The sequence below is a fragment of the Myxocyprinus asiaticus genome, chromosome 39, assembly GCF_019703515.2.
Source record: "Myxocyprinus asiaticus isolate MX2 ecotype Aquarium Trade chromosome 39, UBuf_Myxa_2, whole genome shotgun sequence".
Classification (NCBI taxonomy): Eukaryota; Metazoa; Chordata; class Actinopteri; order Cypriniformes; family Catostomidae; genus Myxocyprinus; species Myxocyprinus asiaticus.
Window position 1 is genome coordinate 29,227,253 of NC_059382.1, and position 12,737 is coordinate 29,239,989.

At 37.6% G+C, this 12,737-nt stretch overlaps 1 protein-coding gene across 5 annotated transcripts in view; it reads right to left on the reverse strand.

Annotated features, from left to right (window-relative positions):
- The window catches only part of LOC127430027 (cell adhesion molecule 2-like), a 400,390-nt gene that overhangs the window by 119,455 nt on the left and 268,198 nt on the right, over nucleotides 1-12,737 (reverse strand). For all 5 annotated transcript variants that reach the window (XM_051679444.1, XM_051679441.1, XM_051679443.1 and 2 more), the window contains exon 2: nucleotides 2,535-2,561. In XM_051679444.1, the coding sequence (XP_051535404.1) occupies nucleotides 2,535-2,561 (27 nt within the window). The remainder of the gene's footprint in view (nucleotides 1-2,534; nucleotides 2,562-12,737) is intronic.

Below are 12,737 nucleotides of genomic sequence, written 5' to 3' on the forward strand. Positions count from 1 at the left end.
ATGTAGGTGCTTTTTTAACTCTAAATCATCACTTTCAGTCAGCAGCGGTAAGCGCATGTGACGTATTCGCATTGGCAATTGAAACTCGTGAGAACTGATGCAGGTGCGACACACATGGAAGAACAGCACTGTTTACAACTGAGTAGGAGGAACGCTGTACAGAAGCTTAGTTGGTTTTGGTTTAGATCTGTATTTATCAGTTTATTTACTCACAATGGTGCGTTTGTGTGCTTATCATGGATGTCCAACCGAGAGGAGAATTTGAGATTACACCCATAACATGGCAACGCGAATATGGCACATGAGAGACAATGTGATCTCCACCCTCTCATGAAGCTTATCGGAAGTGTTGGATAATAGTTAAAAAGTACTTATATATTTATCTTTTTTTTTTTTTTGCACCAAAGCAATCGTATCACTTTAGAAGACATAAAGTTTACTGCTGGAGTCGTATCAATGACATTTATGTTGACTATCTGTGATTTTGGAGCTTCAAAATTCGAATCACCATCACCTTGCATTTTAAGGACCTACTGAGCTAACACATTTTTCTATTTTTCTTCAAATGTGTCCTGGTGAAGAAAGAAAGTCATACACACCTGGGATATCATGAGGGTGAGTAAATGATGAGAAAAAAAGTATTTTTGGGTGAACTATCACTTTAAATCCGTGGATGATTTATAGGGAAGAATGCGAATGAAATTTTTTTTCTTCAAACAAACTGACTAATCGACAACTTTCTTGTGCTGTGTGCAATCGTAATTTTTCCCATGTCAAAGAAACTTTGTTCTCAAAATAGCCATGTCAACAGCTTCCGTTGAGTGCAGCTTCCAAATAAAAAGGTATGCAAGAAACACAACAGAAAAATTGTGTCTGAAAATTGGCCTATGTTGACTTGTGGGGTAGTTAAGTATTGAAGGGCTATCCTGTTTATGCAGGCACGTCACATTACTATATGAAACTACGTTTTCTCCAAATTATTTCTACGTGGCTCGCTGTACATATTGCGGCAGTTTCTTGGTGAAATGAACACTAGAGGTGCTACAACAATGACTTTTATTTCCTTTCACACATATCATGAGTGAAAGGGCAGATTATTAGTTTATAAACATGTATTTTTTGCAAATTTGTAAATAAAAAATGCTATCTTCTGTCATCAAAACACTATAGTGATTGACTTACTGTACATTTATGATACATTTTAACATTTACATTACATATTCAACAATATTTACAAGCTTGTCTAAGTGCGATCAAAGTGTGGTAGTATTTGCAATGCAAAAGACTGGGGTATGAGTCCCAAATAGCACGTGAGTCAACACGTGAGCCAAAAGTGTCATACAAGCGCCACAATATGACATGGATGTTTCAGCAATTGCGGTTTTTAATCTCACTTTTGCTTTTTATGACACCATTGGTTAGATTTAGGTTTAAGTTTAGGGTAGGGAGGTAGGTTTTGTTGATTTAAAACTTGAGCATTAACTTTAAAAACATCATCTCTTTTTCTTGTCACATTTGCTTTTTATTACACTGTTGGTTAGGTTTAGGGCAGGGAGGCAGGTTTTGTTAATTTAAAACTCAGTAGAGCATTACCCTTAACCTCATCTGTTTTGCATGGAAATTTTACTGGTTTTCACTTGCCACCCTGTAGACATTCTACCTTGGAACTGCCGCAATAAATGTAAGGAACAACCGTATGTAATGTCATATATTAAAAAAATGTTACCACAGTCACGTAATTTCCATGAGATCAGGCTATTTTTTGCTTGTTGACTGTTCCAATCAGTAATACATCACCTTATGAAAGTGGTTGCAAATGCGTCTGACTTCTAAACAAACTTCTAAGCTTTTAAACAATAACCACCAGGTTGCCCCTTCAAACCAGGTCACTCAACAGAAACTGCTCTCCAGCAGAGCATCCTTGAATATCTACACACAATTCTTCTGGATCTGTCTAAAATATTAATTCAACACTGTCTGCAATGATCTTCTGACTGCTTTTTCGCTGCAAAACACTGTTAGGGTGAACACCCCTTTACACTTCTGCAGCTACACCAAAACACCCATTCCAGCACTTGTTTTTCAAAAATCTGAAAATGCAAGCAAAATTAAGTCAGCACTGACAGATTTGCATTAGTGTTTAATGTCTGATTGCTCTCCAAAGATGTTTGGTAATGTATGGACTTTATGCATTATCAATATCCTCAATTGCCCTTTCCACCTGAAAAAGTTGTAAAATGCATCCACAATGGTGACCATAATCTGTGCAAAACCCAGCAATGCCATCTTTCTCCTCAGTGTGTAGTCCAAGTTTGTTGTAAACCAAGGTAGCATGTAGAGTGTATTCAGCTCATAATGGATATTCCTAGGGCCAATTTATCAAACATTCCAGGTTTGCTTTCTCATAGGCAGAGGCTATGTAAATGCATCCCAGGCTCCTTTGGGAGATAAGAGGAGGCCGAACGACACATTGTTTATTGGGAGTTGTGTTCAACATAAATCATTCGGCCGCAAAGACAGAGAAGATAACTCACCTTTCACTTTGTTTTTCGTTGCCACCTCTGAGAGCATGAAATGGAGAAGAAAAAGTTGGAGGAACAGGGATGAAGGAAGAGAGAGAGAGAAAGACAGAAAAACACAAGTTATTGAACAAATCTTAAAGCAGAAGAACATGAAATCCAGAGCATACACTCTTTAAGTCTTCAATTATTAAGGGGCAAATTCACTAAACAGTTGCAACACTTCTGTGTGCTGTATATCAGCATTATTCTTATTCACCAACCACCCGAAATCCAGTTTAAACAGGCACCAAATGCGCTAAAATCATTTATGGCTAAACCATCCCTTTAATATTAAAAACATACTGGTGATTGCATATATAATACTTTGTATTCTCTTCTAAAGTTTGCTCATGTTTGAATGCATAAGCGTAATATTATCATTATGCCTGACCTTCCGCTTTGCAAGCAGCCTGTCATCAATATTGCCTTGATGAGGAGTGTAACGGACATATTTTATAGCATGAGCCATCTGTATAGACTTCTTCACAGATCCAGCTGAATAGTAATAATAAACAGAACTTTTTTGTCAATATGCATATGGAGCAGCAGGGATGAGGTGAGAGTGATAACTGAAATGACACTGCAACCATTTTTGAAGGAAAATTACAGAAAAATTCCCATAAATGCTGTTGCAATTCTTAACTTCAAGGCGGTATATTCCAGGTCATGAATAATTTACTGGGAACAATTTTTGACAACTTGTTTGACTTCAGCAACTTATAGTCAAAAAATAGGGTGAAAAGATTTGCCTGTGACAAGACGAGTTTAAGGCATGAAGATATGAATTTTAAATAGATTCTGCACAAATGTAATAAAGTTTTTAAGTATACTATGAGGAGCTGTTTAGTAAAGATGGTGTGGAAAATCTGTGTCTAAATACAGTAAGTGAATGTAAATGAGGTTGCCTAATCATTGTTCTTTTTTATTTTTATTTAAGTATCAACTTTATCTGAGATGTTTTACCTACAAATAAAAATGGGTACAAAGGAGACCATATGACTAGAGTGCAACAATCCTGATGATTGAGGGAAATTATACATAATTTTGAATTTGTTCAGCGGAAAAATGTTTTGGAAAGTAACTTTTAGGAATTTTCCGGGTTCAATGCAAGTTAAGCTCAATCAACAGCATTTGTGGCATAATATTGATTACTTCAAAATTTTATTTTGACTTGCCCCTCCTTTTCCTTAAAAAAACCCAAAAATCTGAGTTACAGCATGTCCAGTATTTGAACGTTAAAATACTCACTTTTTCTAAGTATAGCCACAAGACATAAACAATATCTATATTAACATCATTTTAGTGTGATAAAATAGCTTACTAACCTATTCTATGTAAAGTTATAGTCAATTTTACAACTTTGTTGCCTTGAAGATGTAACCCTAAAACTCTAAAATGACTGTAAAAATGACAATTTAAACAACTTTACAGCTCAAATAATACATGAGTTTTAACAGAAGAATTAATGTAGGTGCTTTTATAAAATTAGGGTTCACATTTATGCCTTTAAACCCTCCCAAAATTGGCCCCATTCACTTCCATTGTAAGTGTCTCACTGTAACCTCGATTTTATTTGTTTATTTATTATTATTATTATTATTATTATTTTTTTAAAAAGGAGGAACGAGTCAAAATAAATTATGGTAATCAACATTATGCCACAAATGCTGTCGATTGAGCTTAACTTGTATTGAACCTGGAATTTTCCTTTAAAACTAATTGTAATGTGTTTACTTTCTCAATGAACTAATACATAAATTAATATTATTAAAATTTTAAAGGATTAGAACTTTGTAGTGTATTACTTTTTTGAGTAACTTACCCAACACACACAATGATCATAGAAACAATGTTTAACATGAGGGTAAATAGTTTGTATAACTGTAAAGCCCCTATTTGTACCAATGTCTTTGGTATAGCCAGACTTATTAAAAAGCTGTTATGTCATTAGTGGTCACACTCGTCAAGTCACACTCAAGACATTGTGTATTGTCATTTAATTCTCAAAGCAACAATCTGGGAGACACTGCTTTTGTTGTATGCAACATGATTTCATGGGAAGTCAACGTGTTGCTTTTAAATTTCCCAGTACCCTGACATACTGCCCCATTATGCCAACCTACGTGCAGTGCATCAGCAGTGTGGGACACCTGGGTTCTCATCCCACATTGAAATCGGGAGGTAATCACATTTGTGTAATGACTGAGTGCGATTCGGAGGTTCAGTTTTCCCTCTAAGAGTGCATTTTTACTTCATTGACAGTTAGGGTTTGGGTAAAGGGTACAGTTAATAAAATATGCATTCTTCTTCACTGTATTACATTCTTTACAGCCAAAAACAACTTGCTTAATAACTTCCATTTGGTGTTCCTGTGTGGGCATTTCACCTGAAAACTGGAGCTCACAAGTGCCCTACATTCAAAAACACTTTTACATTCAAAAGCATAGACTGAGTTTAGCTCAAGAAAAGTCAGTCTACTGCTTCTTAATTCAGCATGATATCAGTCTGTTTAACATGACCAATACTATTAATACTCCAATAACACTCCAGTGTCATTTTCTCAAAAAAACCTTATATAGCCATTAGCACTAGTGGATTAAATACCCTTGATCCGGCACAAATCACAGTTCTTGGGTCCGAAAGCCCCTATTGCTCAACTGTGAATTGGTGCGTCGGTCTAGAGTTTAACGGAGTCATTGTTTCTCACACTCGTTAATCTTTCTCATTCTTCCGCCTTGGCCAACTACCCCCACCTACATGGAAGTTATTAATCTCTGACTCTCCGCACAGTGTCGGAATCTAATAGTGTTGACAAAGTCAGACTCCATGATAAGATTCTCCTTGCTGTAAGCGGGGAATGTTTGCCAAGTCCTGAGAGGAATACCAATGGATACAAGGATCCGCTGGAGAGCAAACACTGTTAATCGAAATCTATTTGCTCTGCTTTCAGTCTTTTTTTTTTGCCATTCATTTCTCACCTTTTGAGTTGTTTATGTGAATTAGTTTGACTGGCAAATGAAGAGAACTCCCAAAAAAAAAAAAAAAAAGACATTGCAATGAAGAGGATTGATGATGCATCTTATTCCAAGACTGCATTAGAACATGAAATATTTATAGTCTTGTCTAACACCTCACCTTGATCAAAGAAACTTTAATTAGTCAATTACAATTTATTGAATTAAGTAGCAATTCCTTTGTGTCTTATGTTCTATTTGGTGTGTTAGTTCCAAATTTTGGAATTTGAATTTAAATTGCAGACAAGTGCCACCATGCGGCGAATGTTTAATCATCCGTGCTGTACCTTTAATGTCATATCCCTTTTGATCTTCAGCTAGCCAGAGACTACATTTGAACTGAAGTAAGTGAAATTATGCTGTTTTGGTCTCAGTACTGTTATGGTTAGGTTTAAGGTTTGGTTTATGGTTAGTGTACTAATGTAATTACAGTGCATCCGGAAAGTATTCACAGCGCTTCACTTTTTCCACAATTTGTTATGTTACAGCCTTATTCCAAAATGGATTAAATTCATTATTTTCCTCAATTCTACAAACAATACCCCCATAATGACAACATGAAAGAAGTTTGTTTGAAATCTTTGCACATTTATTAAAAAAAAAAAATAAAAAAAAATAAAACAAAACATGTACATAAGTATTCACAGCCTTTGCTCAATACTTTGTTGAAGCACCTTTGGCACCAATTACAGCCTCAAATCTTTTTGAGTATGATGCTACAAGCTTGGCACACCTATTTTTGGGCAGTTTCTCCCATTCTTCTTTGCAGGACCTCTCAAGCTCCATCAGGTTGGATGGGGAGCGTCAGTGCACAGCCATTTTCAGATCTCTCCAGAGATGTTCAATCGGGTTAAAGTCTGGGCTCTGGCTGGGCCACTCAAGGACATTCACAGAGTTGTCCCAGAGCCACTCCTTTGTTATCTTGGCTGCGTGCTTAGGGTCTTTGTCCTGTTGGAAGATGAACCTTCACCCCAGTCTGAGGTCCAGAGTGCTCTGGAGCAGGTTCTCATCAAGGATGTCTCTGTATATTGCTGCATTCATCTTTCCCTCGATCCTGACTAGTCTCCCAGTTCCTGCCGCTGAAAAACATCCCCACAGCATGATGCTGCCACCACCATGCTTCACTGTAGGGATGGTATTGGCCAGGTGATGAGCGGTGCCTGGTTTCCTCCAGACATGATGCTTGCCATTCATGCCAAAGAGTTCAATCTTTGTTTCTCATGGTCTGAGAGTCCTTCAGGTGCCTTTTGGCAAACTCCAGGTGGGCTGTCATGTGCCTTTTACTGAGGAGTGGCTTCTGTCTGGCCACTCTACCATACAGGCCTGATTGGTGGAGTGCTGCAGAGATGGTTGTTCTTCTGGAAGGTTCCCCTCTCTCCACAGAGAAATGCTGAAGCTCTGTCAGAGTGACCATTGGGTTCTTGGTCACCTCCCTGACTAAGGCCCTTCTCTCCCGATCGCTCAGTTTGGCCAGGCGGCCAGCTCTAGGAAGAATCCTGGTGGTTCCAAACTTTCATTTACGGATGGAGGCCACTGTGCTCATTGGGACCTTCAATGCTGCAGAAATTTCTGTACCCTTCCCCAGATTTGTGCCTCGATACAAACCTGTCAAGACAGGTCTACAGACAATTCCTTGGACTTCATGGTTTGGTTTGTGCTCTGACATGCACTGTTAACTGTGGGACCTTATATAGACAGGTGTGTGCCTTTCCAAATCATGTCCAATCAACTGAATTTACCACAGGTGGACTCCAATCAAGTTGTAGAAACATCTCAAGGATGATCAGTGGAAACAGGATGCACCTGAGCTCAATTTTGAGTGTCATGGCAAAGGCTGTGATTGCTTATGTACATGTGATTTTTTTCATTTTTTATCTTTAATAAATTTGCAAAGATTTCAAACAAACTTCTTTCACGTTGTCATTATGGGGTATTGTTTGTAGAATTTTGAGGAAAATAATTAATTTAATCCATTTTGGAATAAGGCTGTAACATAACAAAATGTGGAAAAAGTGAAGCGCTGTGAATACTTTCCGGATGCACTGTACTACTAAAATGTTTCATTCTGACAGCTATAGATACACAATGGCCATACCAACGACATTTATAGTGACCACAGTCCACTGAGCTTAAAAAAGACAAAACACAAATAAACCACCATAAAAGTAGTCCATATGTCTCATGTGCAATATTCTACATCTTCACAATCCACACATGATTTGTGCAACAGACCGAAATTTCTGCAAGATTACCAGTAAATAAGTCTTTCAATCTGTTCCTCACACAAAGCATTCATATGACTTTAAATAAAATACAAAAGTCATATGGAACACTTTTATGATACGTTTTATTTATTTTTTTGTCCATTTTTGTAATGGACAATTGTACGGCAATAGCGTAAAGATTCTTCAAAAATGTATCCTTTTTTTATTTTTATTTTTTGAGGGGGCACTACAGGTAATGAAGAACAACCGACCAAACAAAACATAGACATACTAGACTTTGATTAACTGATGACAAGATGACATAGATGAGAAGTATTAACTGTACATATATTGATGCAATGAATTTGCTTTTTAACATAAGTTTGGCCTTCAACGGCACCAGACTTGTGACTCTATTGCACTGACCAAATTTAGTCATGAGAATAATTATTTCTGCTTCAGCATTTTAAACAAACATTACCTAAAATAATTAGTTTGGAACAATATGAGGGTGAATAAATAATGACATACTGTGAACTACCCCTTTAAATGTCATTTATTTGATTTTGGGGTGATATATGACATGTTTACATGAGGTCTATAAGAGATACTAAAATGTAATGGTCAGGATGTACAATGACAATTAGCTGGATTCTACTCTTGGAGGTTCCTCTTTCTTAGAGGTACTCTGGGTCTTAGTAACTACAGTATCTTTTTTATCCCCTTCTCTGCCCATGCTCTTGGAGACTGCAATCCTTTCTCACACGTTCATCCTCTCTCTTGCTGGCTTTTTCTGGCAGGGCCTATTTTTGATACCTGCCTGCGGGCGATGTGAAGAGAAGGGGGAGTCTGTCCCCATGGTGATTAGTCTAACCAACCATGAGAAAGGGTTTGTCCTCCAAAGCAGAGAGAACGAGGCAGCCTGTAGTCTCGCCCTCCAGTGAGCTCACCGGGTGGGAGGTGGAATCATACCTCACATTGCCAAACAGCGACAATGCCATGGGCACTTTGGCTGCAACTGACCCCACATCAAAGTGTTATCCTTCATTCTCAGGCCAAAGGGGTAAAAAAAAAAAAAAAAAAAAAAAGAATTGGACAGCCACAGGAAAGCTTTTTGTAGCGATTTAAACAAACTCCTAACCCTAAGTATCAAAATGTTATGCGAAACTTGTCCCACACCATGGTGTTTTTGATATGGGAACCAATAAAGAAAGAAATGTTATATTATTATTTGAGGTGCTTGGGACACTAATCACTATTACTGCTATGTAAATTTAAATGCAACAACCTCAGAGCAATCAACCTCAAACCGAGTATAACACTAATATTGTTGCACCTGTACAATGAGCTAGACTCATATGTTGGGTTAGAGGTTTGAATCAAGTATTCAAATATGATGCGCAACTCGTCCCACGCCATTTGTGCCACTTAAAACCTCAAATTGTGAGTCTTGTTAAGCAGAGATGAGCCATTACTTTTCTGAGTGATCATACTTACAATTTTCACCAGGCAGACGACAAAACTGGTGAAACAAATTCTATAAACTTACATTGAAGGAGGTAACCGAGCCATAGGAACAATCAGAGACTTTTTTGGGGGTGGGCTCTTTTGACACGGGCCAGTAATCAACCATCTAGCAACCACCCAGAACACCCTAACAATCACCTAGAGATGCCCTAGCAACTGCATAGCTAAAACTGCATGCTAAAACCATCCAGGACAGCTTAGCCACTCACATTTTCTTCAGAAAGTGTAAAAATCTAGTTTCCTTTTCGTAGTTCACTTCGAGGTCAGAGGTGACACATTGGGAACACCCCAGGTGGTCACGAGGCCTAAAGCCCTTTGGAATCATGTCTGTTTATTGGTTGATGGTGCTTAAGCGATGCCCAGTAAGGAGCTGCATCATGGGCTCCTCATAAGAATCTGCTTGACGTCATCTCCTCTGATTTTCTTTATTTCAAGTGCACAAAATTTGTCTCAGCCCATGTTGTTACAAGATACTTACACTGAAGCAAGGATTAAAATTCTCCATTTTGAGTGTCAACGTGAGGATGTGGTTCAAGATATGTGTACCTTTGTGTAAGCGATTCATTTTGGACAAGGATACTCATGAGTGACACTTGAGCTGTCTTGGTTTTCGCCATGCAAAGGCTGCACTGGAGGATTCGAGTAGGCAGCGCATTCCCTGATTTTCTGACCATGTGTCTGCCAGTGCAGCATGGCAGGTGGATCCATGGGGAGCCGGCACGGAGGCTGAGGAGATGGAAAGTGAGCAGCAGGCCGACATTTAGCTCTCTTAAGATGTTGACACACAAACAGATCCTTCTGTTCTGCCTTTCTTTGGCACCGCGCACGTTCATTAAATGTATGGATGCTGCTCTGGCTCCTCTGAGGCTCCAGGGCATCTGTATTTTTAATTATTTCAATGATTGGATGGTGTTAGCCTACTTGTTCAGGCATGGTCTGAGACCTGGGGAATAGACATTTAACCCTCAGGAGGAGGTTTGGCAGAGCAGACGTGGACCTGTTCGCCTCTCCCGAAAGATCACGTTACCCAGACCCTTCGGGAATTGATAAGTTGGCGCATCAGTGGCCGACAGGGCACCTGTATGTGTTTCTGCCAATCGATCTGCTTCACATGGTTCTGAAGAGGGTTCGGGAGGACTGAGTTCGGCTCCAGTTAATGGCACCGTAATTGCCGTCTCACACGTGGTTCTCAACTCTGGTCTCTCTCCAGAGGAGGTTCCTTGCTAGATTCTGGTCAGAACAGATCTGTTGTCTCAGGTGTGGGGCAGCAAATGGCACCCCCAGCTGGACTTTTGAAAGTTATGGGTTTGGCCCCTCAACTTATGAGGCACACAATTTGCCTTCAACTATGAATATTCAGGCCCATTCTACAAGGAAGCGTGGCATCCTCATGGGTTTTGGCTTTGCTTGAACAGTGGTGAACTTATGATTTTTGTATGTGTAGTCCGCTTGTGCACCGCTATATGCTTGTCATTCAGGATGATACAGTTGGCAGCTAATGGTCATATGGCATTATTGTATACTGTTCCCAATGTGTCAGCTCTGATGCAGCATCGAAGTGAACTGTGAAAGGGAATGTCTGGGTTACATTTGTAAGCACCATCAGCAAATAAATTATCATGATTCTATAGGGCTTCAGACCTCGTGACCACCTGGGGTGTTCCCAATGCATCAACTCTGACACACCGTCTTATTCCCTACTCAGGGAACCAGGATTACATACATTATTCCAAAATACATTAGTATTTTGATTTCTGCTATAGTAAATGTTACTGATGCAACTTTTTTTATTTGCATTTTATTAGATAGTGAAGATAGTGTAGTGGTGTATAAACCAGCTTTTTCAAAGATTATAGATAAACTCAATGGTTTTTTTTTATTTTTTATAATTTTTTATTATTATGTTTATTATTCCAAGTCTATTCATATTGGTGAAATTGGTGGTAAGAACAATATGGATTTCTTTGTGTAGCATTCTCAAATAGGGCTAGCTAGAGACTACATGTGTAAACTAAACATAGCCCTCATAACCAGAGCTGGTACCCTAGCTGTTTTCTTTGCCTCAAAACTTTTTGCAATGCTGCAAGATTTTTAAGCATTTCCCTGGAGAAACAACATGCTAGTGCAACTGAAATCAGCAGCCGGCTAGTAGCCACTTAAGCAGACCTCCTTAGCCTGATAAGAGGGAGAGTCTGAGGTTGGAAAGATAGAAAATGTTGCCATCTTTTCCATCAGGATATAGCAAATGCTTGAATTAGATCTTGAAGCTCCCATGTTTATGCATATTTACATTTTCCTTCACCAAATCCACCTTCATTCAACAAAAATCCAGAATGTGCTAAAAAAAAAAAAAAAAAAAAAAAAAAAATCTATTTTATTTATTTGAAAATTTTTAAACCATGATGCCGTTTTAATGCCACAAAAAAAAAAAAAAAAAAAAAACTACAATTTTGAAAATCAACTCATGAAGTTTCGAGAAAAAGTCTTAACAGTACAAGATTAAAGTTTTAACATTGTAAGAATAAAATCCTACTATTATAAAATTAAAGTAGCATTATTTTGAGAATAAAGTCAAAATTATGATAATAAAGTGATAGCATTATGAGATTATTCTCAAAATATTACTGCTTTAAAATAAAAATTATGAAAATAAATTGTAGAATTATAAAATGATAGTAATATTTTGGGAATAAAGTCAAAATACGAGAAACAAAGGCATAGCATTATGAGAATAAAGTACCAATATTTTGAGAATAAAATTTAAATTACGAGAAAAAAAATGTTGTGGCATTTCAAGATTAAGGTAACAATATTTTGATAAAGTCCAAATTAAGAGAATAAAGCCATAGCATTACAATATTTATGTAGTAATCATTTGAGAATAAAGTAAACATTTGCAAGAATAAAGTTGTAGCATTGTGAGAATAAAGTATCAATATTTTGAGAATAAAGTCCAAATTTCGAGAATAGTCATAGCATCGCAAGATTAAAATGGTAATACAGAAGATACAATCTAAATTATGAGAATGAAGTCGTAGAATTAACAAGATTAAAGAAGCATTTTTTAGGAATAAAGTAAAATTTACAATAATAAAGTCGTAGCATTAGTCCTGTAGGCTATCAATATTAGTCAAAGTTATGTGAATAAAGTTGTAGCTTTTCGAGATTAATGTCATAATATTATGAGAATAAAGGAAATAAGGAAAGTAACATCAAAGTGATGTGACAAAAAACAGTAAAGAGCATTGCTTGTCATTTCAGACTGCACAAGAGAAGCAATTTCCTGAATGGAAACATAACTGCTGCACTAATGATAACTCTGCGCTGATGCACCAAAAAAACAAGGATTACTTTGTTGGTAAATACAATCCTAAAGTGTGATTTAAAGCAATCCTCTACATCCAAGCTGCAATATTCATTCCTTTTCTCAT